The sequence below is a fragment of the Scyliorhinus torazame genome, chromosome 3 (genome assembly GCF_047496885.1).
Source record: "Scyliorhinus torazame isolate Kashiwa2021f chromosome 3, sScyTor2.1, whole genome shotgun sequence".
NCBI classification, from domain to species: domain Eukaryota; kingdom Metazoa; phylum Chordata; class Chondrichthyes; order Carcharhiniformes; family Scyliorhinidae; genus Scyliorhinus; species Scyliorhinus torazame.
Genome location: NC_092709.1, coordinates 291121767 through 291149556, shown reverse-complemented (window position 1 = coordinate 291149556; position 27790 = coordinate 291121767). Strand labels below are relative to the sequence as shown.

At 45.5% G+C, this 27790-nt stretch overlaps 1 protein-coding gene across 6 annotated transcripts in view; it reads left to right on the top strand.

Moving 5' to 3' along the window:
- c3h18orf54 (chromosome 3 C18orf54 homolog) overlaps window positions 1-27790 on the top strand; it is a 62716-nt gene that overhangs the window by 17936 nt on the left and 16990 nt on the right. For all 6 annotated transcript variants that reach the window (XM_072497402.1, XM_072497400.1, XM_072497404.1 and 3 more), the window contains 3 exons: window positions 3655-3805; window positions 11916-12021; window positions 16365-16505. In XM_072497402.1, coding sequence (XP_072353503.1) covers window positions 3655-3805; window positions 11916-12021; window positions 16365-16505 — 398 coding nt within the window. The remainder of the gene's footprint in view (window positions 1-3654; window positions 3806-11915; window positions 12022-16364; window positions 16506-27790) is intronic.

Sequence of the window (27790 nt, the reverse complement as noted above, 5' to 3'; positions counted from 1 at the left end):
TCAAGTGAACATCGCTGAATTGCATTGATGTACTTCAATCCCTTCTTAAATAAGGAGACCAAAACTCTACACAGTACCCCACATGAGGTCTCACCAAGGCCCTCTACAAGTCTAACAAAATATAATTATTTTTATATTCATTCTCCTTGCAATAAATGACAACATTCCATTTGCCATCCTAATCACTTGCTTTACCTGCGTACTTAACCTTTTGTGATTTATCATTGATAATCATAGAATTTACAGTGCAGAAGGAGGCCATCGTGTACCAGGAATCCATTTGCAGACTCCTTATGTACTCTTCACAACTTATTTTCCTACCTATATTTGTTTCATAAGATAGGTTGTGGGAAGAAGGTGGATGAAGGGTACTTGTTGTTGCTTCGGTACTTACAGGGATTATGTTAGGAAGCAGATGTCGTCCTTTCCTGACCTGGCGCCCCTGGGACTGCTGGACAAGGTGGTGTCGAAAACCGGGGTTGGCGAAGGTAGGGTTGGAGATTTATAAGGAATTGATGGACTGGGAGAGTGCCCCAATTGGAGAGGTTAAGCGGAAGTGGGAGAAAGAGCTGGGGGAGGAGTGGGGGTGATGGAGGCTGCGTTATGGAAGGAGGCTCTGAGGAGAGTGAACGCATCATTTTTGTGTGCGAGGCTTAGCCTCATTCAATTTAAAGTAGTCCATAGCGGGTATGACGGTGGTCAGAATGAGAAGGTTCTTTGAAGGGGTACAGGATAGGGGTGGGCATTGTACGGGGGGGGGGGGGGAGGCGGCCGCAAACCATGTCCAGATGTTCTGGGCTTGTCAGAAACTGGAGGGATTCTGGAGGGGGTTTGCTGACATTATGTCTGAGGTGCTGAAGGTGAGTCCAAATGTGGAGATTTTTGGAGTGTCAGAGGGTGGGAGAGGCCGACCTTTTGGCCTTTGCCTCCCTGGTAGCCTCCGGGACATATCTTGTTGGAATGGAGGGACTCGAGGCCGCCGAAACTGGGGGTGTGGGTGAGTGACCTCGCGGAATTCCTAAAGCTGGAAAAGATTAAGTTCGCTCTGAGTGGGTCTGTGGGGAGGTTTGTCCGGAGGTGGAAGCCATTTATTGACTCCTTCAAAGATAGTTAAGACGTCAGCAGTCGGGGAGAGGGGGTGGGGTGGTTTATCGGGGGTAAAAATGGGGGAGGCAGGGAGGGTGGGCTATATGATTTATCGGCTACATGTTTTCCTGTTTGTTCTCTTTTTCTTGGGCTTGGATTGTGTTTTATGCATATATTTATAAATGCCTTAATAAAAAGTATTTTAAAAAAGCACATTTAAAGGCATACTTGATAAGTGTACAGGGGAGAAAGGAATGGAAGGTTAATCTGATACGTGTGGATGAAAAGTAGAAATGATGTGGAGATGCCGGCGTTGGACTGGGGTGAGCACAGTACGAAGTCTTACAACACCAGGTTAAAGTCCAACAGGTTTGTTTCGATGTCACTAGCTTTTGGAGCGCTGCTCCTTCCTCAGGTGAATGAAGAGGTCTGTTCCAGAAACACATATATAGACAAATTCAAAGATGCCAAACAATGCTAGGAATGCGACCATTAGCAGGTGATTAAATCCTTACAGATCCAGAGATGGGGTAACCCCAGGTTAAAGAGGTGTGAATTACATCAAGCCAGGACAGTTGGTAGGATTTCGCAGGCCAGATGGTGGGGGATGCGTCCATCAAGGACGGTCACCTCAGCACTTCGCTTTACCGCAAACCCACGGATAACCTCATGATGCTCCACTTCTCCAGCTTCCACCCTAAACACATTAAAGAAGCCATCCCCTATGGACAAGCGCTCCGTATACACAGGATCTGCTCAGACGAGGAGGAGCGTAACAGACATCTACAGACGTTGAAAGATGCCCTCGTACGAACGGGATATGGCACTCGACTCATCGAATGACAGTTCCAACGCGCCACAGCGAAAAACCGGACCAACCTCCTCAGAAGACAAACATGGGACACAACCGACAGAATACCCTTCGTCGTCCAGTACTTCCCCGGAGCGGAGAAACTACGTCATCTTCTTCACAGCCTTCAACACGTCATTGATGACGATGAACATCTTGCCAAGGTCATCCCCACACCCCCACTACTTGCCTTCAAACAACCGCGCAACCTCAAACGAACCATTGTTTGCAGCAAACTACCCAGTCTTCAGAACAGTGACCACGACAGCACACAACCCTGTCATGGCAATCTCTGCAAGATGTGCCAGATCATCGACATGGATACCACTATTACACGTGAGAACACCACCCACCAGGTACGCGGTACATACTCGTGCGACTCGGCCAACGTTGTCTACCTCATACGCTGCAGGAAAGGATGTCCCGAAGCGTGGTACATTGGCGAGACCATGCAGACGCTGCGACAACGAATGAACGGACATCGCGCAACAATCACCAGGCAGGAATGTTCCCTTCCAGTCGGGGAACACTTCAGCAGTCAAGGGCATTCAGCCTCTGAGCTCCGGGTAAGCGTTCTCCAAGGCGGCCTTCAGGACCCACGACAACGCAGAATCGCCAAACAGAAACTTATAGCCAAGTTCCGCACACATGAGTGCGGCCTCAACCGGGACCTGGGATTCATGTCACATTACATTCATCCCCCACCATCTGGCCTGCGAAATCCTACCAACTGTCCTGGCTTGATACAATTCACACCTCTTTAACCTGGGGTTACCCCATCTCTGGATCTGTAAGGATTTAATCACCTGCTAATGGTCGCATTCCTAGCATTGTTTGGCATCTTTGAATTTGTCTATATATGTGTTTCTGGAACAGACCTCTTCATTCACCTGAGGAAGGAGCAGCGCTCCGAAAGCTAGTGACATCGAAACAAACCTGTTGGACTTTAACCTGGTGTTGTAAGACTTCGAAAAGTAGAAAGGAATGGGAGAAAGTTTACTTGCAGCATAAACACCAGCACAGAGCAGTTGAGTCAAATGGCCTGTCCCTTGTGTTGTAGATTCTATACAATTTTATGTAATGTTGCAGAATGAATCTCAAAATCAAGGTCCTCTCTCTCTCTTTCCTCCCAACCACACTTGTCATTCAGTTTATGTAATAATCCACAGGAGGCAAGGGTTCCGTCACCACACCAGTATTTATTTGCAATAACTTATATACAAGAGCAGCTCCAAACAGTGCTGCTAGCATCCCAGTCAACTTAAGACTGCCTCACAAAGCCTACACAGGTGCTTATATGGGCCCCCTCAATGAGCTATCATTGAGGGAGCTCATACTCCAATTGGCCAACCAATAATGCCAATTGGAGGTCATTACAGTTTATTTTCTGTGCAAGTATCAATATGGAGTAGGGAAGTGGATTAAGGTAATGCCTTAGTTCACCTCCAGAAATTGGTCTCCTTATTAAGAGCGCATTACCCTTCTTACCAATGATGTGGCCAAAGTAAATCAAACTCCACCATGTTCAACGTGTTCATGGTCCATTTCTGCCAGGCCATGATCTTACTGAATGGTGGAGTAGGCTCAAAGGCAATATGGCCTACTCTTCCTATTTATTTTGTTATTGCTACAATATAGTTGTTCTGGATAGTACTAGAATGCAACTTCTGAAATACAGAGTTGCCTCATAGAATCTCCTCCTCTCCTCTCCTGTTTAGATGACCACATAGATTTACTAATCCAGAAGGCAGAACATGCTCTTGAGACACTTTCGCAGCACATGACTAGTCCAGAACAGAACCTTGGCAGTCCTGGTACTGAAGAGGTGCTGGAAGCTGATCGATCCTGGGACAATCCGCCTGTTACATTGTAAGTTCAACACAGTTTCTCTTTTACCCTATTGATAAATTTAAGTGATGGGTCATTTTTAGACATTCTGAGGGGGGGGGTGTAGGGGAAGGGGCGGACCCCACAACATCATTCTGGCGGGGGGGGGGGGGGCTCTCGGGCACCCCAATTTCTTTTTGAAAGAATGATAAAAATACCCCCCACTGATTCCCCTCTCCCACGCTCGCACTCCATCATGGTGGAAGAAACAATAACACTGTTAAGAAGAAAAATAGGTGCACTCGCCCTTCACTGTCCTTCGGCCTCCCACCAAAGAACCCCATGAAAAAGCTAACCAGCCCCTAAAATAAATTCTCCCCTAGCCATCACCCTAAACACAAAGAAACAGCACAATACATCAAAAGCGGAGAACCAACACCACCTCACATTCCCTCCAAAGTTCACTGTCCTCCCTCTCCTGCCAGTTCATTGTCTCTCAAGAACTTCATTGGCTCCTCCGGCGATCCAAATATAATATTCACGGCCGTTATGGGTCACCCAAAGGCGGGCCGGGTATAGCATCCCAAACTTCACCCCCTTCTTAAAGAGGGCAGCCTTGACCCGGTTGAATCCGGCTCCGCTCTTTGCCAGTTCCACGTCCAGGTCCTGATATACCCGAAGCTCGTTACCTTCCCAGGTACATCTCCTTGTCTGCCTGGCCCACCACAAGATCTTCTCTTCTGTCCAGAAGCCAGTGTGGCTCACCACTGTTGCCCTCCGCGCCTCGTTCGCCTGCGGCTTCCTCATACGTGCCCTATGCATCCAATCGACTTCCAGGGTAAGTCGAAGCTCTCGTCCCCCAGTAGCTACTCCACCATCTTGTTTTTTTTTAAATATTGAGAGTACCCAGTTATTTATTTATTTCCAATTAAGGGGCAATTTAGCATGGCCAGTCCACCTAACCTGCACATCTTTGGGTTGTGGGGTGAAACCCACACAGACACAGGGAAAATGTGCAAACTCCACACAGATGGTGACGCAGGGCCGGGATTCGAACCCAGGTCCTCAGCGCTGCAGTCCCAGTACTAACCACTGTGCCACGTGCCGCCCTTTCACCACCACCGTGGCCACATAAGATCCTGCGTTCGCTCCCTCGATGCCCTCCGGCATCCCCACTATCCTCAGATTTTGCCTCCGGGCGCGGTTCTCCAAATCCTCCACTTTCTCCTTGAGCCGCTTCTGAGTCTCCCTCAGCATCCCAACTTCGGTCGCCAACGAGGTAAGCTGCTCCTCGTGTTCCCTCACTGCCTCCTCCACTTTCTAGATCGTCTGGCTCTGGGTCTCCAGCCTCAGCTCCACATGGTCGATACCTGCTTTCAGCAGGTCTGCCACCTTCGCCAGGTCCTCCTGAGCCTCCCTCTCCTCTGTTGGTTGACACCTTTCGTTGAGAAAGTCAACCAACTGCTCCGTCGACCATTGGGCTGGTAGGGCCAACAATTTACCCTCCGCCATCTTCCCCTGTTTTGCACGAAGAGTTTCTAGCTCCTGCAGCTCCTTTCTTCCAGACCCACTTCTGGTCCGTGGATCCATCCACCGACCTCCAAAACATCCACCCGGCAACTGGGGAAAAGGACAAAAAAAACGCCTCGAGCAGGAGCTGCCAAATGTGCGACCACTCGCACCAAGGCCGCCACTGGAAGTCCCTTTAAATGTGTTTATGCTTCCCTCAACTGGTCCATGGAGTAGCAAGTTCCACATTCTAACCACACAGCTGGTATGTAGCATTTTCTCCTGAATTTTCTGCTAGATTTATTAATGACTGTCTTCTATTTCTTGTCTTCTCCACAAATGGAAACACCTTTTTGTGTATCTGTCCTGTCCAAACCCTTTCATAATTTTAAAGATCTCTATCAGATCACTGCTCAGTTTTTCTTTCAAGAGTGAAAGAGCTCCAGGCTGCTCTGCTTTTCCAGATAAATACATTCTCCAAGTTCTGCTGTCATCTTTATGAATCTTTTTAGTACCTTCTCCAGTGTCTCTATGTCCTTTCTGTAATGTGCTTCACAGTACTCGAAGTACAATCTAACCAAGGTTCTGTATAACATTAGCATCTGTATAACATTAGCATAACTTGGCTTTTGAATTATCCCCTCTAGAAATGTATCCCAATGCTTAGTTTGCTTTTTGTTTATAGTCTTATAAACCTGCATCACTAATTTTACTGATTTGTGAATCTAGATCCCTCAATTCACTCCCTTCTACCTCATTTAGATTCTTCTTTTCCAAGCAGAAAATGTGGCCTCCTTGGTGTGCCTACCAAAGTGTAATGCCTCAGAGTTGCAATTCATATATCAAGTGCACAGGAGTTGGTGTATCACCCTTTAAGGAGTAGCCACCCTTGATTAGTTACCTTCATTAGGCACAGTGTTTCCATGCTGAAGTTACAATTGCAGTAATATTATCACAGTGGTAGTGGGTGGACTACTATATTAATGATCATTACAGTACATGGAATGAGGACTCCGTAACGAGTCACTGAACTTTGAGCTGAGTTCTTCACATTGTGTTCAGTACAAATGCGTATTTAAATGTTATAGACTTTCTTAGAAGCATGAAAATGTGGGCAGTACTTGGTGTTATGAGGAAGCTTTCAAAAATGTGTTGTGCAGTACAGCAGAGCCATCTGCTGATGAGAAAAGGTTTTGTTGACCAATTTTAAAAATCTTTCAGAAGCTACCAACAAACATTCAATGGTAGTGAAAACTGTAATAGTCATGATGTGTAATGTTATATATTGGCCTCCTGTGTTGGAACTAATATTCAATATTCAAGTATCGTGATGATCTTCACTGTTTTATAGAATTTACAAACTTTTAAAGCCTCATATGACGTGCATCATCGAATGGAACATGTGATGGGCAACCGGGGCAGTGGGTGGGCCACGTGAAAGCCCTCCTTTATCTCAGTGGGCCACAACATTGAAATCAGGCGTTTTCACTAACCATGACCCCAAGAATTAGATTGAATGTATTTAATGCGCACAGAATATTTCAGAATGAGTTACAGGAAATGCTTAATCATTAAGATATTAATAGAACTATCAGCTTTAAATGGTAAAAACAGAAGAAATACTGGCGCTTTGATTGGACGCAGAGCTCTTGCGGTCAGTCAGTATTGCATGTAATCTGCAGACGCCTCACTTCACGTGCCCTTGCTTTACGTGCGACTCACTTTGGGCATGCCAGCAGAAAAACAACTACAACTTCACCATTCATTATGATCATGGCTGATAATCCAACTCTGTAATCTGTTCCTACTTTCCCCCAAATCCTTTGATCCCTTTAGCCCCAAGTGCTATCGCTAACTCCTTCGTGAAAACATACAATGTTTTGACCTTAACTGCTTTCTGTGGTAGAGAATTCCACAGACTCACCACTCCATGGGTAAAGAAATTTCTCCTCATCTCAGTCCTGAATGCTTTACCCCGTACCCTCAGACTGTGACCCCTGATTCTGGACTCCCCCACAGTTGGGAACATCCTTCCTGCATCTACCCTGTCCAGTCCTGTTAGAATTTGATAGGTTTCAATGAGATCCCCATCTCATTCTTCTGAACTCCAGCGAATATAATCCTGACCGACTCAATCGCTCCTCCTACATCAGTATGACCCCACTCTGCAGATCTCAAAGGGGTCTGATGTTACCAGTTATAGCTGACCTTATCCATCATATTGTCATAGAAAGAGGAGGTCACACTGAGAAACTTTGAGTGGCCAATTTTCTCCAGCAGCATAATAGACAACCTCTAATCACATGGCCAAATGCCTTGGTGAAAATGCTGAAGGTATATTGGTCTCCTTTATTCATGGTATTTCTCTTGCAGCTGTCCGTTGTAGATCATACAGTTCTGAAACCACACTGGGAGTCAGGATATAAAGGTTCAATCAAGATCTGCAGGCTGACATTGACAACACGGGGAAATACATTTCCCATGATCCTCAGCAGGGAAATGTCACCGTGGTTTAGCCGTCTCTGTGAATGCCCTTGTATTTGTACAGGATCACAATCTTTGCATCATGCATATCTTGCTTTAAGGGACTGATCAAAGCATGAGGAGATGGGAAAACAGGTGATGGTCATGCTTCAGCTATCCAAAATAACTGTAACATTGAGGTTAATAAATATAATTGTCTGAAAGCAGATCTTTTGTAAAGCAAGAAGGAGAGCGAAACTGGTGGTTAAAAAACAAAAACCATCACAAGCTCTAAAAGTATATATTTTTAAAAATCCCAATAGAAAAGTAGCCTGAATATATCCAAATGGAGCAAACTGGCTGGAAATGGAGAAATAGGTACATTCTGAAGTTGAGATACAGATCAGTCATGATCTACTTCACTGGCAGAACAGGGGCTGAGTGGGCTTCTCCTGTCCAAATGACATTGAAGGCAGAAATCAAAGAATTGAGTTGCAGCAAGCTGAAGAGATGCTGGGCTGAATTATACTGTTTGCGGATTCCCCATGAGGGGAAGGCCGGCTGCCCTGCTGCCATTTATCAACCAATTGACTGTTAATATGCTGGTGGTGGGATTTCTGCTGCTGACCAGTCTCTGAGAGCTTCTGGCCAATCAGAGACCAGCAGCTCTCCAGCCCTGTAGGCCAGAAGGAGGCGTGTGGCAATGGATCAGAAATGGTAAGTGTTTGGAGTCTGGCCAGGTGTCAAGCGGGCAGGCTCTTGTTAGGAGGACTGGGAGGGAGGTCATGGCAGAGAGCCCTCTGTTGATCAGATGCAGCTCATTAAGGAGGACCTGCCATCAGTGCTGTCAGCCCACTCAAGGAAACCTGCCAGGTGGCTGCTTGGTGTGGGCCTCTCCCACCCCCAGTTAAATGCCAGCTGCAGCAGGGTGAGACAATTGTGGCCATCCCTGCCTTCAAACCCATTGGCAGGGTAGCATTAAATCTTGCCCATCATTCCTGATGTTTTGTACTCTCTCGCTCAGTTTTCTGTCAGATGTCAAAGGTGGAAAGTTTAAAGTGGCAATAGGAGGGTGAATTGAAATAGTGAACCACATGGAAGTCAGGAATTACGCATAAGGACAGAATACAAATGTCCAATATCACACACAATACCGTGAATACTGACGATCTCGGAGGCGGTGGGGGGGGAGAAACAAATCTTTACAGCATCTAGAGAGAGAAACTGAGTTAATATTTTGAGTCTGTGACCTTTCATCAGAACTGGGAAAAGTTAGAAATGTAATAGATTTTAATTGATGAGCTCAGTGTTGAGCCTAGAAGGCTGTAAAATGCCCAATCAAAAGATTAGGTAGGTTCCTTGTGCTTGGACTGAGCTTCGTTGGAACACTGCAGCAGGCCAAGAACAAATCCCAGAGTGGGAGCAAGGCGGCAAATTAAAATGACAGGCGCAGGAAGCCCAGGTTCAGGTCAGCAGACTGAACCAAGGTGTTCCACAAAGCAGACACTTGGTTTGAATTTATTTACCCCATTGTAGAGTAGACCGCATAGTGAGCAACGAGTATGGGTATGCTAAATTAAAGGGTAGGTTGCTGTTTCACATGAAAGGATGTTTGGGGCCTTGTGTTGAGGGGGAAATAATACAGCTATTTGGCAATGGTTTACTTCACTCTAGCTCATGCAGACAAAGACTCTTGGAGTTGCAAATGAAGCCTTTATTGCGAGCTATAACACGGGCTAATGGAATTCCACATTGGCACGCCAGAGAGCCCTGATTCAAGGATTGTACAGACAGATCTACTTCCGATTCGGCTCCAAGAAATTAATATATACCAATCATTTGTTACTAGTTATCTATGTCCAATCATGCCAATCGACTAGGTTTACATCACACATAGTATATGAGAGCAATTAATCAATTACAACAAGTGTATGCTTAACATAATTATATCCAATCAGTGCAAAGGCACGTATATGTTGTCTTACAATTATTTATATCGGTGGTCTGTTATCTGGCTTGTGCCTACCAATCACCCTCCCTGTCAGGAATCACTGCTGTTTAATGGCTCCTCTTGAGTTATGGATGCTACACTAGACAAACTGCTCTGTGATTCTCGTCTCCCTTCCAATATCTCCAGACACCCTGGCATCAGAGTAAATGGTAGACTATCTCACATTGTTATTCCAGGCCTTGAGAGCTGACACCTGTGGAGTTCCTCCCTGAGAACTAGCCCCAGCTAATTGTGTCTTTGGGGTGTCTTCTTACCATTGGCAGCTTGTCGCTCAGTCCAAACTAAAGATTTTAATCTCTCCAGTAAATAATGGCTATGATCAAAATTATTTTTTGTTTTAAAATAATTGAAATGTAATGTCTAATGTCTACAACTACCCCTCTCACTCGGAATGTGAGAAAGGAGGTGATAAAAAGGCAGATGTTGCATCTCCTGCTCTTGCATGGCAGGGTGTGGTAGAAAAGCGAGGGTGTATTACAGATGGACCAAGGTGTTGCAGGTGAAATTATCCTTTCAGAGTGCTGAGAGGAGAGGGCAGGGGAAGATGTGTTTTGTGGTACCACTGGAGGTGGAGGAAATGTAGGAGGATGATCTATTATATATGGAAGCTGTAGGGGTGGGAGGTGAGAACAAGGGCAATCTTATCTTGGTTTCAAAGGAGGAGTTGGAGTGAGAACAGAGGTCTTCGAATTGGTATGGACATAGTTAAGGGCCCTGACAGCCATCGTGTGGGGAAATCCTCATTTGAAGAAAGGATGACAGGTATGGGAAATGCTAGTATAGGAGATTGTACTGTCTGAACAGATGTGACGGAGGCAGAGAAACTGGGAGAATGGAATAGAGTCCTTGCAGGAAGTAGGGTGTGAGGAAGTTTAGTCAAGGTAACTATGGTAGTCAGTGGGCTTATAGTCAATATTGGTAGACAGCGCTATCCCCAGATATAAAGATAGTGAATCTTAGACTGGTTGCAGGAAAGAAGGAAGCCATTCAGCCCATTGTATCTGTGCTGGCCCTCTGCAAAGGCAGTTTACTTAATGCCACTGCTCTGCCTTTCCCTCATTACCCAGCAAAAATGTTCATTTCCAGATAATGATCCCTTTTCTCCTTAACTTGGGAAATGGAAGAGTCATAGATGGACCATGTGAAGGTGAGAGAAAGGAGGAAATTCGAAGCAAAGCCAACAAACCTTTCCAGTTCAGGGTTGGAGCAGGAAACCAGACCGCTCTGTTCAGTCTGCATCGGTGAGCTTCCAATCGCCTCTCGTCCTAAAACTCCACTCTGCTCCCACGCTGACCTTTCTGACTTTGACTTGTTGAGTGGTCCACTGAAATTCAACCCTGGCTCATCTTTCAGCCGGGCACTTTACAGCTTTCTGGACTCAACATTGAGTTCAACAATTGTGGATCGTAACTCTATCCCCAGTTTGTTTCATTTTTTTTGACTCTTTGTATTTATCTCTGCTTTCTCTCTCATTTCTTTGACTTTGCTTTCAAACAGTGGCTAGTCAGGACCTTGCCACTCACATCGTTTTACCTCTTATCTTTACCACTCTCTAGCCATGAAACCTTTTGTCATTGAACTTCCCTTGCCATCCACCCCATCCCAGACTTTCCCTTTTGTTCTGATTCCCATTCTCCCCCTTTTACTTACTCGCTCTATACATTTCTAACTGTTCCCGCATCTGATGTATGGTCGTTCACAGACCCAGACCTGAAACATTAACACTTGTTTCTCGTACCACAGATGCTACCAGACCTGTTGGGTATTTCCAGCATTTTCTGTTCGTGTTTGACAACATGGTTACCCCTGAATGCAGACACATGCCAGAAAGTGTGAATGCGGTGAGGGTGGGCTGAATTTCTGCCAGAAATTTGCTGCACAGTGTCTCGTATCTTGAGAGAGCTGCTCTCGCTCATGGACCCCAAAGTCAGCAGGATTCAGTGCCTTGGAAGGGGAACATCTGAGATCAGGGGCGGGATTCTCCACCCCGCTGCGCCACATTTCTGACCGGCGGGATTCTCCGTTGTGGGGCAGCCCCATGCCGTCGGGAAACCCCCAGGCGCCGGCATAACGGAGAATCATGCCGGCAGAGAATCCCGGCCCTGGTCTTTAGTGATGGATTGAGTGTTGAATTCCTCTGAAACTCTCTTTTTCCTGTTGTCTATCTAGCAAATCACCGGTGCCTGTGGGCAACAACGGAGAAGATTGTTTTGAAGCTTCAAACCCTGCTCTGATTGATAACTCGCATCAGGTCTTTTTAAATACAGGCCATCAGGTTAGTGTAGAGGGAAGGTCAGACTGGTTACTGTTTCTCATTCAACTGAGTGGAATAATCTTATTTTGTTTTTGTTTGTGTATATATATTTGTTTATGCTGTGCTCATCGATATAGGGGATGTCGACTCTGGGGAGTTGAATGCTTTCTTGCTTTGGCATGATGTCAAGCACGCCCAGCTCCAGAATATCATGGTTAAATAGAGGATAAAACCTCCTCTGCTCCAAAAGTGCCCTGAGCCACAACATCAGAAGAGTACTACCATACCAGTTTGTCATTTTTCTATTTCCTCCGACTGCTGGATCTCTGAGTGAAATTGCCAATTAATGTTAAATTAGGACCTGAATTGTGCCGTGGGCTCATGCTCCCCCACTGACAGCGAAACAAACAAACACTGTTTCAGTTCATTCCAAATATGACTTTTAAAACAAATAGAGGTGGGAAAACATCCACCCCAGCACTGGCTGGCGAATATGAACCCTCAGTGTGGAGTTGATCATTCAGCACTGATATGAAAAAAAATGTCTTAATTCCGATGGTTGTGAATCCCAGGCATTATCTCCCCCAGACAGTTATATATGTTCCATTGTTCAGTATTAGCAACATGGGTTGATAGATTTTTAATCTCAGAAACAAGTGGAGCAAAGTTTAAAAACATTTTTTTTTCCAATTAAGGGGCAATTTAGCGTGGCCAATCCACCTACCCTGCACATCTTTGGGTTGTGGGGATGAGACCCACGCAGACACAGAGAGAAAGTGCAAACTCCACACGAAGAGTGACCCTGGGCCGGGAGCGAACCTGGGTCCTCGGCGCTGTGAGGCAGCGGTGCTAACCATTGTGCCGCTGTGCCACCTCTAGGGGAACGAAGTTGAGATCGACGATCAGCCATGGTTATATTGAATGATGAGCAAGCTTGGGGCCATTTGGTTTACTCCTATTTAAATTCTTAAAGATTGGAAAATAATGCAAACTTGTATATCATAGAGTGAATAGGTAGCGGGGTTGAAGGTGCTTATTTTCGAAGAGGGGCTGTTGGAAGTTTTGAAGGAAGAGACCGTGCCCGAGGAGAGGAAATCATTTGTTACATCAGTATGTATGAGCCGGGCGTTCAGATGTTTAGTAAGAATGGTGTTGCAGGAACAGAAGATGGGTCTCGTTGTCCAAACAAACATGGAGAACATGGGAAAGATTGCGAAGGTGAGAAACTAGAGAAAAGATTGAAAGATTTGGTAAATAAATAACTAATGTCATCTCCTGGCCACAGCAGGTGCGTTTTCGCTTAATGAGCAAAGGAAAGTCATGGGGAAACAGTGTTTAATTTTAGTCTGAGCCTGTTATTGGGAGAGTCGAGTTTAAGATAGGTGGTTGCACTATCGATTTGGTTCAGGGTGATCTCGGAAGATGTCAACAATGTGTAAGTCTGTTTTGCCCCAGGTACGCTCATACTTGTACTCCTTGGACGTAAGGAAGCAAAAATAAAGGTACCATGTGAAAAACAATGACAGAAATGTGAAACATTGAAGGTGAAGATGGCGAGTTAGTAGATCAACAGCCACAGAGGTATTGTAGTGAATGGAAGATCAAAGGCTAGAATAGTTGGTAGTTTGAAAATATGATTGGAAAGTGGCTGGGGGGAAGAGTTTATTCCTGGGGTAGATGTAAAAGAGGGAATTTTGCTTTTCAGGGTTAGCGTGACAATTGATGTAGTGGTTATAACGTAACTTGAAATGAAATTGGATTACATTTCAAAAAGAAAAAGGCGGAATGGTGGCACAGTGGTTAGCACTGCTGGCTCACGGCGCCAGGGACCCGGGTTCAATTCCAACCTTGGGTGACTGTGTGGAGTTGGTACTTTCTCCCGGTGCCTGCGTGGGTTTATTCCGGGTGCTTCTGTTTCCTCCTGCAGTTCAAAGATGTGCGGGTTAGGTGGACTGGCCATGATCAGTACGGAGATAGGGTGGGGGAATGACTCTGGGTAGAATTCTCTTTGGAGGGGTCTGTGGAAGACTCGATGGGCCAAATGCCCTCCTCCTGCACTGTAGCGATTCTAAGAATATTAAAAATATGGCGAGGGGGCAGTGACCTAACCAAAGTACTACTTTGAATTTGTTCTGGGTGAAGTGGTGCAGACTGGCAACCTAAATGTAGCATAATGTTTGAAAAGTAATGACTGCGATATCGATTCAGTGTAACAAAATAAAATCAAAAGATGTATTAATGATGCGACAGGTTATTGGGGAAAAAAACTAATCCTAGGGAGACAAAAAGAATCCTGTCCCGAATAAATAGAAGTATGGTTTGGTAAACAGAACCGTAGATCAGTATGGGGAAAAATGTTGTAGCCACCTAAAATGGCTGATTCCCGATTAATTTGGCCAAAACCCGATATAAAATGGCTAACCGAAAAGGCTGATGGGAAAAGCAGCCAACAGGGCACAAACGGACAGCTGCAGACAGAATAGCGTATTCGGCTCTGGGGAAGTCGGCCCAGATCGATACCTGCGACCATTAGCAGCACATCAACCCAGACATCTGCAGTTTAATCGGCTATCCCCGGGAACAATTGCAACATATTAGCAATTGAATGCTGGGCCAGACCTCTCGGCGCCAGCAGTGGCCGAGACAAAGACAGGTGAACGACCACCCCCCGATCAAGGTATCGCCCCATTATTGGAGCTGAGTCTAGTTAGTGGAGATTATTATCGAAAGAGAAATTATACTAAGAAGTTAACCAATCTTAAGGTCGCTAAATAGCTAAGAGATGTTGCTTTACACCTGAAGATCCGGAAATATGCTAAGTGCGATTATAACTCTCCATAAGTCTTGATTTTTAAAAAAAAGTTAAAGGAATTCCACAAAGGCAACTGGAGTAAATCCTAAAATTTTAGTTCAAATTTTAGTTTAAGTTTCAGTTACTCGTTCTCCGTTATTGGTTAAACACTTGAGTTTGAGACAGATGAAATGACTACGGTTTTGTAGTTATCAGGACAGATAGGTTCCATTCACCAACCTTTCCATTAAAGAATTCTTCAAAAATAGTGGTAAATGGAAAGGCTGGTTTAGCTCGGTGGGCTAGACAGCTGGTTTGTGATGCAGAACAAGGCCAGCAGCATGGGTTCAATCCTGAATTCTGAATTCTCCCTCTTGTGTACCCGAACAGGCGCCGGAATGTGGCGACTCGGGGCCTTTCACAGTAACTTCATTGCAGTGTTAATGTAAGCCTACTTGTGACAATAAAAAGATTATTATTATTAATAAGCATGATGTCACCATGATACATGACTACATTACAGAAAGCAAAATGGCAACAGAAAGGAGTTTCTCAAAAGTGACGTTCCTCAGGAATCTCCTTTTCTATAAATAATCTGGATGGAGAAAGGAAAGAACTTGTCTTTATATAATTTGTAAACCCCCTCAGCACTTTTCAAAATTCTTCACAACCAAATGCCAGCATTCCTTCCACCAAGTCAAAGTTGTAGAGTCAAGTCCCAAGCACAACGATCCAGACTGACACTCCAGTGCAGTACAGCAGCAGGGCTACGTTGTTAGATAGACGCAAATCTCCCATGACACTATTTTGAAGATGAGCAGAGGTGTTGCCCCTGGTTACCTGGCCAATTTTAATTCCTAAATCATTATCACAGAAACAGATTGCCTTAGTCATATCACGTTGCCTTTTAAACAATTATGTAGTCAATGTGCACACAGCCAGGTTGCATAAACGACAAATGAGTTAAATGATCATTTCATCTGCTTTGGTAATAGTGCTTGAGGGGTGGATGTTGTCAAGGATAGCAGGACTGCATACTCTATTTTAAATTATGCCATGGTGTCGACATTGTCAGAGACAGTGCTGCTTTTTGGAAGCAACATTAAACTGAGGGGCAATTTACATGTTCAGATAAATATAAATGACCTTCTGGCAGTATTTGGAAAAGTGCTGAGCAACTCCCTTATTCTGGTCAATATTTATTCCACAACTAATATAAAATCATATGAACTAGTCATTTATCACATTGCTGCTTTGTGGAACTTCGCAGGGGCAAACTTGCTGTGGTATTGCATATGTAACAATAGTACTTTCACATATTGGGATGTTCCAAAATAGATTACTGGTAATATGGAGGGCAAGAAGGAATGTGAGTATAAGCAGATTACACAACTGGGGGACCGGCGATGCACGTATGATCAGGGAACAAATTGGATTGAAAACGGGTGTAGCGGTAATTCTCCTGGCAAAAGTAGATATTGTCCAGCTGTCCCAAAAAGAATTACGGAGCAGATAAAGCTTTCTTTACTTTGAGGTTTTCCACTCAGTGCTTTGTTCCTTTTTTTGGTTGTAGAGGAATCTTTCTGGTTTATCAGGAATTTCTGGAGGAAAGCACCACGGACCTGTTGAAGCACTGAAACAGATGCTGTTCAGCTTACAAACGGTGCAGCAGAGTCTTGATGACGAATGCACAGAGGAACATGAGATCAGAAAGGTAAAGGAAAAGCATCTTTGAATTTCTGGTTGAAGGTCAGCATGGTAGCACAGTGGTTAGCACTGTGGCTTCACAGCACCAGGGTCCCAGGTTCGATTCCCGGCTGGGTCACTGTCTGTGGAGTTTGCACGTTCTCCCTGTGGCTGCATGGGTTTCCTCCGGGTGCTCCGGATTCCTCCCACTAGTCCCGAAAGGCGCGCTGTTAAGTAATTTGGACATTCAGATCTCGCTCTGTGTACCCGAATAGGTGCCGGAATGTGGTGACTCAGGACTTTTCACAGTAACTTCATTGCAGTGTTAATGTAAGCCTACTTGTGACAATTAAAGATTATTATTGTTATAATAATGTGTTACTGTGTAGGTAGGCTTGATCTAATCAGTAATTCTCAAACTATTGTGGTTGAAGAATTGTTTTTCAAATGGATTAGTTAGTAGTCATTGAACCCAAATCGAAGCTACAATACTAACTGAACTGTGTGGGTGTTTCTGCACCACGCGGACTGCAGTGGTTCAAGATGGTGCCTCACCACTGCTACCTTCTCAAGGACTATTAGGAGTGGGCAATAAATACCAGCCTTGCCAGCTTCACTCGCATCCAAACCAGTGATAAAGGATAAGTGTGCTTATTGCACATCATTTCAAAAACTTCCTCCTGACTTAGTCAGGCATTGGACAAGCAGACAGAGGCACCCCTGAGATTCAAACTTGCGCTCTTCTGTTCAATAGGTATTTCCTATTACCAACCAAGCCATGGTGCCAAGTGACACCACTAACTTCAGTACGCATCAACTGCCAATAATTTGGTTAAAGATTGTCTGTTAATGGTATACACAGCCAATCAGTTCACCGATCAACAGCTGTTGATCAAATCAGTATTAATGGCAGCCGGACAATATAGTTCGATGGTAACAAGCTCAAAGCAGAAATACAAGTATTAAGAGATTTCATAACTGGGGGACGGACGGTGATGGACGTCATTGTAGAGCTCCAATGGCTGGATGATAAGAAACCAGGGGCGTCATTCTCCGACCCCCCGCCGGGTTGGAGAATCGCCGGGGGCTGCCGTGAATCCCGCCCCCGCCGGTTGCCGAAGTCTCCGGTACCGGATATTCGGCAGGGGCGGGAATCGGGCCGCGCCGGTTGGCGGGCCCCCCCCGCTGGATTCTCCGGCCCAGATCGGCGGGACTTCGGCCCATAAATTGCCTGTCCCGCCGGCATGGATTAAACCACCTTTTGAACGGCGGGACAAGGCGGCGTGGGCGGGCTCTGGGGTCCTGGGGCGATCTGGCCCCCACTGTGGTCTGGCCCGCGATCGGGGCCCACCGATCCGCGGGCGGGCCTGTGCTGTGGGGGCACTCTTTCCCTTCCGCCTCCGCCATGGTGGAGACTCCCTCCACTGCGCATGCGCGGGAAACTGTCAGCGGCCGCTGACGCTCCCGCGCATGCGCTGCCCCGAGATGTCATTTCTGCGCCAGCTGGCGGGGCAACAAAGGCCGTTTCCGCCAGCTGGCGGGGCGGAAATTCCTCCGGCGTCGGCCTAGCCCCTCAATGTTGGGGCTCGGCCCCCAAAGATGTGGGGCATTCCGCACCTTTGGGGCGGCGCGATGCCCGTCTGATTGGCACCGTTTTGGGCGCCAGTCGGCGGACATCGCGCCGTTTCGGGAGAATTTCGCCCCAGGTGTTTCCTTCTTCCAGGCAGAGCTTTATTTCAACCCTATAAAACTCTCCTTTATATGCTCCCAGTGATTTGTGTTTAACCTACTAACCTCTAATTACTAACTTAATCACGCATTGACTATTATTTTCTATCGTAACAGTAATGGCTTGATTTTGTGATGAGAATCAGGGAACGAATTAGATTGAAAACCAATGTAGTTAGTGGTTACTCTCCTAACCAAAGTATATATTGCCCGCCTCGAAAATAAAACTTCTCATAGACTGAAATATTCCAATTCTATTGCAGAATGTGACATTTTGTGGGATTCTTTTAGCAGACCTGTGCAAATCCAACCCAATTTTAGTGTTATTTAATTATACAAGCAATCTGCATTACTGCAAAAGGGTGGAAGATTGAAGGAAGTTAAACTGTCAGCTATCATACCAACTAAACCAAAACTCTTCAGGCCGTGTTCTGCTATAATGGCACTTGCCCATGATTCCAAAGCAAATGTACCCAAGTAACAAAGCTGTAACTGGCCACCTCTCCTCCCTTCCTGTTGAAAATAAATGTGAGTCTCACCATATAAAAATGACACCATGACAAGGCACCTGTCACTGCAAAGAAGGCTGAATACTCAGGAGCTTTGGTCGTGGATAACTTGCCAGTTACTCATGTAGGACTAATGTAAACTATTGTTGATTTATACAAAGTTGGTGATTTGCCTTTTTTCCTTCCATATCGCACCCACGTGTTTTTTTTCTGTGTCCATAAAATTCCTACAGTGCAGAAGGAGGCCATTCAGCCTCTCGAGTCTGCACCGACCGCCTGAAAGAGCACCCTACCTAAACCCACTCCCCGAACCTATCCCTGTAACCTATCCTGGATATTAAGGGATAATTTAGCATGGCCTATCCACCTAACCTGCACATTAGATTCAATTCCAGCCTTGGGTCACTGTCTGTGTGGAGTTTGCACTTTCTCCTATGTCTGCATGGGTTTCCTCCGGGTGCTCTGGTTTCCTCCCACAGTCCAAAGATGTGCAAATCAGGTGGATTGGCCATGCTAAATTGTCCCTTGGTGTCCAAGAGGTTAGGTGGGGTTACTGGGTTATGGAGATAGGATGCTCTTTCCAAGGGCTGGTGCAGACTCGATGGACTGACTGGCCTTCTTCTGCGCTGTATGGATTCTGCGAAAACCATGTTAGAAAGGTTTTATGCACTGAATGAATAATTTAAATCATTTTTAAAGTTTATTCCTTTGTTCACGGGATATGCGTGTCGCTCTCCGGGCAGCATTTATTGCCCAAATCTAATTGCCCTTTGAGAAAGTGGTGGTGAGCCAGCTTGAACCCGCGGCAGTACACATGGTGCAGGTACACCCACAGTGCAGGTATACTCACAAGCTGAAGAATACATGCGGAAGGAACTCCAGAATCACCGGCTCTCCAGACGAGCTTCATGACTTAGTGACATCCCCATGCCTTTTTGCCGTACCCCTACATATTGTTTCTATTCAAGTAATCATCTAATGCCCTCTTGAATGCCTCGATTGAACCTGCCTCCACCACAGTTCGAGGCAGTGCTCCAGACCACAACCACTCGTTATGTGAAGAAGTTTTTTCTCACATCACCGTTGCCTCTTTTGCGAATCGCATTATATCTGTGCCCTCTCGTCAATCCTTTTCCGAGTGAGAACAGTTTCTCCCTACCTACTCTATCCAGCCTCCTCAAGATTTTGAACATCTCTATCAAATCTCCTCTTAGCCAACTTCTCTCCAAAGATAACGGTCCCAACCTTTCCAATCTATCCTCATAACTGAAGTTTCTCATCCCTGGAATCATTCTTGTAAACCTCTTCTGCAATGCCATCACACCCTTTCTATAGCGTGGCACCCAAAACTACACAATATTCCAGCTCAGGACTAATTAGTATCTTGTATAGATTCAGCATAACCTCTTTGCTCTTGTGATCTATGCCCCTATTAATAAAGCCCAGAATACTGTGTGCGTTAGTAACTGCTCTCTCCACCTGTCCTGCCACCTTCTGCACACATACACGCAGATCCCTCTGCTCGTCACTGCTTTAAGAATTTTACCCCTCATTTTATATTGTCTCTCCATGTTCTTCCTACCAAAATGCTTCATCTTACACTTCTTGGTTGATATTGTCCAAATTAATTTTGATTGCAACCTTTTTTATCTTTTGCGTGGTCCCTTGGAATTGAAGATGACTTGTAGCCATTCCAGTTCGATAGATTCTGAGATGGTTGATGAGTCCAATTCTGCGATCCACAAACTCTGCCACGTGCAGAGCTGGTGGTGCTTGAAGGCTCGAGCAGCTGAGATGTTTGGAGATTTATTCCAAAGCTTCAACTTTTACCTCTGTGTGCTCCTGACAAAGTCTCTTGATGTGTTTGATGCCTTCTTGAATGAACCTTCTCCTCTTTAGTCAGTCACGAGCCATGAACTTCATGAGTCAGTGGGGATGATTAATTCCTTTAGGACATCTCAAAATGTTTCCGCTGTTCTGGGAGTCTTTTGCTATGATTGAGTTCAAGTTGGACAGTTGCTTTGGGTGTCCAGCATTTAAACAGCATGTCCTGCCCAATGGAGTTGGTTTTGAATGAATAACACCTTGATGCTGGGCATGTTGGCTTGGAAGAGGTCGCGGCTCATGGAGTGCCTTTTTTACCATTGGATTTGGAGGAATTTGCGACGACATTGCTGAAGGTCCTTATCTGTGTTTTGAGGTGCCTACTTGGAAACGTACCTCTTAATCTCAGATTTCACTGTATATGAGTAATATTTTCCCCCAGGCTTACATTATCTTTGTGCTTGGAAAATAAAATTCAGTAACAAAATTGGGACGGGGGGAGATCTCAACAAGTTGAATGATGATCAGCAATGGAAATCAATTTACAAAACAATAGGAATGAGGACACAATAGGATAAACATCCAGATTTCTGGAAAATTCCAATTGAGTTACCATCTTAAGCCCCTATACTCTCCAGCATCCTGCATAGGGGATGTAATGGTAACCTAAAGGACAAGTAATCGCGGGCTAACGCTTTGCAGGCAGGGGTTCATTTCCCACAACGAAGCCTGGTGAAATTTAAACCCAATGACTAGATATAAAATTAAAAGCTAGTCTCAGTAAAGGCTGGTTTAGCACAGGGCTAAATCACTGGTTTTGAAAGCAGACCAAGGCAGGCCAGCAGCACAGTTCAATTCCCGTACCAGCCTCCCCGAACAGGCGCCGGAATGTGGCGACTAGGGGCTTTTCACAGTAACTTCATTTGAAGCCTACTTGTGACAAGCGATTTCCATTTCCACGACCGTGAAACCATTGTTGTCGTTAAAAACCCATCTGGTTCACTGATTTCTTTTAGGCAAGGAAATCTGCCGTCCTTACCTGGTCTGGCGACATGTGACTCACAGAGCACCGGTATGTGGCTGACTCTTAAATGGCCAAGCAAGCTACTCAGTGGTACCAAACTGCTACGAAGTCTGAATGGAATTAAGCCATCAAGAAGGACAAGGGCAGAAGGTACCTGGGAACACCACCACCTGCAATTTCCCCTCCAACTCATTCACCATCCTGATTTCATGGAATCCCTACAGTGCAGAAGGAGGCCATTCGGCCATCGAGTCTGCACCAGCCCTTAGAAGGAGCATCCTACTTTAGCATATACCTTCACCCTCTCCCCAGTAACCCTACTGTAATCCTTTTTGGATACTAAGGGGCAATTTAGCGTGGCTAATCCACCCAACCTACACATCTTTCGACTGTGGGAGGAAACCGGAGCACCCAGAGGAAACCCATGCAGATATGGGGAGAACGTGCAAATTCCACACAGTCACCAGAGGCTGGAATTGAACCCAGGTCCCTGGAGCTGTGAGGCAGCCGTGCTAACCACTGTGCCACCATGCCACCCTTATAATCTTTTTTGTTGTCACAAGTAGGCTGACATTAACACTGTAATGAAGTTACTGCAGAAATCTCCTAGTCGCCACACTACGGCGCCTGTTCGTGTACACTAAGGGAGAATTCAGAACGTCCAAATGACCTAACAAGCACGCCTTTTGGGACTTGTGGGAAGAAACTGGGGTACCCGGAGGAAACCCACACAGACACGAGGAGAACGTGCAGACTCTGAACAGACAATGACCCAAGCAGGAATTGCACCATGGACCCTGGGTGCTGTGAAGCAACACTGCTAACCACTGTGCTACCATGACTTGGAAATATATTTCCGATCTCCATTCCTTCACTATCACTGGGTCAAAATCCTGGAACTCCCTTTCTAACAGCACTGTGGATGCACCTACACCTCATGGACTGCAGTGGCTCAAGAAGGCAGCTCACCACCACCCTCTCAAAGCGAATTCAGGATGGTCAAATGCTGGCCTAATTAGCCATACCTACATCCCATAAACAAAAAAAAAATTAAGGACCATTTTATATATGTGCACTTATAATTCCCCCACTGCAGAGTTAACAGCAGCTGTCGTGACGACCTGGATGTGAGAAGAGCCATTAACATGCGTGTGCTCAGGGCAGCACGGTGGCGCAGTGGTAGCATTGCAGTCTCACGGCACCGAGGTCCCAGTTTCGATCCCGGCTCTGGGTCACTGTCCGTGTGGAGTTTGCACATTCTCCCCGTGTTTGCGTGGGTTTCGCCCTCACAACCCAAAGATGTGCAGGGTAGGTGGACTGAACATGCTAAATTGCCCCTTAATTGGAAAAAATGAATTGGGTACTCTTAAATTTTTTTTTTTTTTTTAAAGATGCGTGTGCTTTAGCCAATAAATGTGTGGCTGGGGCTCACATTACTCCCGGCAATCTCACTCTTTTGTTCACAGGAAGTATGAGCTGTACGATTGGCAGCTGGCTAATTTCTTTTTTTTTTAATTTAGAGTACCCAATTATTTTTTTCCCCAATTAAGGGGCAATTTAGTGTGGCCAATTCACCTAACCTGCACATCTTTGGGTTGTGAGGGTGAAACCCACACAGACACTGGGAGAATGTGCAAACTCCACACGGACACATGACACTCCTCCACGGACAGTGGCCCAGGGCCGGGATTCGAACCCAGGTCCTCCGCGCCGTAGTCCCAGTGCTATCCACTGCGCCATGTGCCGCCCATTGCAGCTGGCTAATTTCAACGGCACGTAACTGATACGTGAGATTGATGCTCCTGTTTTCATCTTTCACCACACATGTGCAATCGGCTGCATCCAAAGGCTGAATGGTTTCCATGGTGTGAGACTCAGTACCACGGCTGGGTCTTGTATACAATCCTTCATTGAGATGGATTGATACCGTAGCTGTTTATTGTTCACTGACACATTGGCGTTATGGTTTCTTCAGCCGGACAATGGAACTGGACTGATTCCATGACCTGGGACAGTGAAAAGTTTGTTCTTCATCTTTTCTAGGTGCTTTGCTTGTTTCATGCCGGAGGTTACCTCCAACGCATCACATCATATTCCTGCGTGGAGAGGAAATACCGATAGAGCATTAATGGCAAAGGGCTGAATTTCCGCAGCCCTGCAGAGGCGTGTTGATGTGGTGTTGAGGAAAATCTAATCTGAGTTGTGTCTCCAGGAGCAATGGCTACCTGGCAGTGGTGTGGGTAACCAATCCAGGCACAAAGCCGCATTGTCGAATTGTATCATGATTATTTTTAAAGGTACACTGGCAGTATGACCTTCTCTGGAGCTGTTATGATGTAGGATATTCAATTATCGGCTAGCTCCTTGTTATACAACCATAAAGAACTGAGTCAACCTGTACTGGTATTGAGATCCTGAGCTATGATTTGTACCCTGTTGCTTGTGGGTAACTGCACCCCATTCTTTGTCCATTTGATGATCTGCCCTGCTCTTCCCTGCTTCTGAGGATCCCCAGACGCACTACAAACAGTCCAGCACTCTGCCTGGTGCTTCACTCGAAATAGCCTTTCCCTACAAAGCGACATCAGGACTCGGCACAAGTCTATCCAGTCGATTATCACTCCTTCTTGCTCCTTGCCTTCCTTTCTCACTCTTCCTGCAACTTCAAACGATTTCTGTGGGAAAAGAGGGAGGTTTGATTGCAGCCTAGCAATCCAATCAAATGAATTAAAATGAAATTTTCAATTCATTAAAAAACCTTTTTCTTACAGCAGAATATTAGAATGACTCTTCCACCCTCGTTAACTTCAACCTAATTGACCAAACTTCGGAAAATGCAAACAAAGTAGGCAAGATAAATTTCAGTAAGTGGCTGAAGAATTCTGAGCTTTAAGAGATAGTTAGCCACATCATTTTGTCTTTCCTCTGTGAAAATAGGACAGATAGCAAGTTTAGAGACCTATTTCCCAGCAATATTTGTGTTTGCCGTGATAAAGTAACAAAAGTTGGTGGTATTCGCTGCAGCTACATCACTCTTCACTCGCCATTATAAAATGATCAATCATTCACAGTGCCACGTTCAAAGCTTTTTTTGCTGCTCTATACTCAACTATGCAGGTGTTTTTGATCATCTCCATATTTATCTTTCTGACCACTATGCATAATAATAATCGCTTATTGTCGCAAGTAGGCTTCAATGAAGTTACTGTGAAAAGCCCCTAGTCGCCACATTCCGGCGCCTGTTCGGGGAGGCCGGTACAGGAATTGAACTCGCGCTGCTGGCCTTGTTCTGCATTACAAGCCAGCTGTTTAGCCCACTGTGCGAAACCAGCCCATGCAATATTCCACCTGAAAATTGCACACGTATAAACTGTCATGCTCAATTGCAATAAAACCTCACAGTAAAGTAAACTCAGTTTAGTACCTGTAAACTGACGGTTTACTAAAGTATTAAAAATTATACTCGGAATTTGTTACGACCAGTCCCAGGTGAGGTTCTGCAAAATAGTTAAATAGTTGATCTGGGCGAGACCCTTCAATTTGCTACTGTCCAGCTGGGGTACCTGCAAATTGTACAAACCCAGTATGGAGGGATGATTGGCTCTGTGTTTTTATTGACCCCACCCTCTGCTGGTAGCAACAAAGGTTTAATCTAACAAAGTTCCCTTTCCCTTAGATGCCTTTTCCATTCCTAATAATCATGTTTAAAAAGGAGCCAATTTAACCAGGCTTTCTTGAGTTATGAATAAGTTTATTAACTACTAAAAAGGTAGGCAGAAATGGTAAAACACATACATCAACATTCATACGGATTCAAAGTAAGAATTGAGTCCAATAATAAGTAAATATAAATAAAAAGTTACGAGAGTTGCGAGAAGTAGAGGATGACGTGTTGCGGCTGATACAGGTTTATTCCAGTAGTTGATACTTTGGGTTCAAGCGGTCTCTAGTTCGGTAGAGAGATTTCAGTTCATTTTCCAGATGCAATCCTTCTGCTGACTGATTGGCTTTCACTGATAATAACCTTTATTACATAGATATATAGAAGATAGGAGCAGGAGGATGCCTTTTGGCCCTTTGAGCCTGCTCCGCGATTAATCACGATCATGGCTGATCATCCAACTCAATATCCTAATCCTGCTTTCTCCCCATTGCCTTTGATCCCATTCGCCCCAAGTGCTATATCTAGCCGCCTCTTGAATATATTCAATGTTTGTTGTCACAAGTAGGCTTACATTAACACTGCAATTAAGTTACTGTGGAAAATCCCCTAATGGCCACATTCCGTCACCTGTTTGGGTACACGGGGAGAATTCAGAATGTCCAATTTACCTAACAGCACGTCTTTCGGGACTTATGGGAGGAAACCAGAGCACTCTGAGGAAACCCACGCAGACACAGGGAGAATGTGCAGACTCCATACAGACAGTGACCCAAGTCGGGAATTGAACCTGGGACCCTGGCGCTAACCACATGTTCCTGCAAAAGCTGACTATTTTGCAGGGGCCCTCCTCGGTTACTATATCACCATCAGTGTGACAAATTTCCGGCTAATTTTCTCACAGCACGCGCACACAGACCAACACTGAACAGAACTCTTGGCTAGCCTTTAATCCTTGTTTTTCTGTATATGAACTGGAATCCACTAATCATTAGAGGTTATTATACCCAGGGTCTTTCGATGAAATAGCATTATGACCAAGCAACAAGGAATATTTTCTGATTTTTGGACACCGTTATGCTTGTTTTTGAACAGAACATCGATGATCTCATTAAGCAGATAATGAAATATTGAACCTAGACGTGTGTAGGAACTGAGTCATCATTAGTCATTGAGCCTGGGGTGCTTCAGTTTCAACTCTGTTCATTCCGTTCGCTACCTAGCTCATTACTGTCTTTTGAGCTTAACGGCTGTCTCATTACACAGTGTCCTACCCTCATGTATTACTTCCCTCAACCTCAAATCTCTGCAAGTAATAACTGATTTAATTTCCTCGTAAAAGTTGTAAACCCAAGCTGGATGTCATATAGACATCGCTTGCTGATTTATCATCTATGCTTTCAGCATTGGTCTGATGTGTACTTCACTTAATTAAATAATAAATCAACACCCTCTCCTTCTTGTAAGCCAGTAGTTCTCCTAATATCTGTGACATTGGAGCACTAGCGAACATCACTTAAACCTTCATTTTATAGTGTGTCCAATGAAGTAATGGGTTGGTCCTGAAAGCTACAACTGTCTAAATGTAGATTAATCATCAATTTGATTTTTGCTAGCGTAGTTTCAAGTGCAAAGTTAATATTCAAATATATAATTGCGATGGAACGAAACCTAACGCTATACTTTTTGTAAAGTATATGTTCACGGTTATTTTGTAAACTGAATCCTTTGACCCACAAAGATGATTAAGATAACTGACCCTGGGCGGGATTCTCCGAAATGGAGGCAGAGTGTTCGCGCCGTCGTGAACTCCGTCGAGGTTCACGACGGCGCGAAACGGCCCCTATCCCGACCGATTCAGGGCCCGATAATGGGCTAGGAGCGTCGCTGCGCCATTTACGCGCGCCAGGCCTTGGCGCCGCGTAAAGGCGTGCCACATACATGACGCGGCCGGCGCCGCATAACTGCCGTCACCCGCGCATGCACGGGTTGGCCGGCGCCAACCCGCACATGCGTGGTTGCCGTCCTCTCCGTGTCCGCCCCGCAAGAAGATGTCTGACGGATCTTGCGTGGCTGCGGAAGAAAGGAGGTCCTCCTTCAGAGAGGCCGGCCCGACGATCGGTGGGCACCGATCGCGGGCCAGACCCCATTTGAGGCCCCCCCCAGCGATCCCGCGCTGTTCCCGCCGTCAGCGACCAGGTGTGGGCAGGCCGCCCGGCCCATCCAGCACTGAGAATCGCGGGGGTACCGGTGAATCGCCATTTTGGCTGTCTTGGGCGATTCACAATGTACATTAATGATCTGGAAGAAGGAACTGAAGGCACTGTTGCTAAGTTTGCAGATGATTCAAAGATCTATAGAAGGACAGGTAGTATTGGGGAAGCAAGGGGGCTGCAGAAGGATTTGGACAAGCTAGGAGAGTGGGCAATGAAGTGGCAAATTAAATACAATGTGGAAAAGTGTGAGGTTATGCACTTTGGAAGGAGGAATTTAGGCATAGACTATTTTCTAAATGGGGAAATGCTGAGGAAATCCGAAGCACAAAGGGACATGGGACCTGGGAGTCC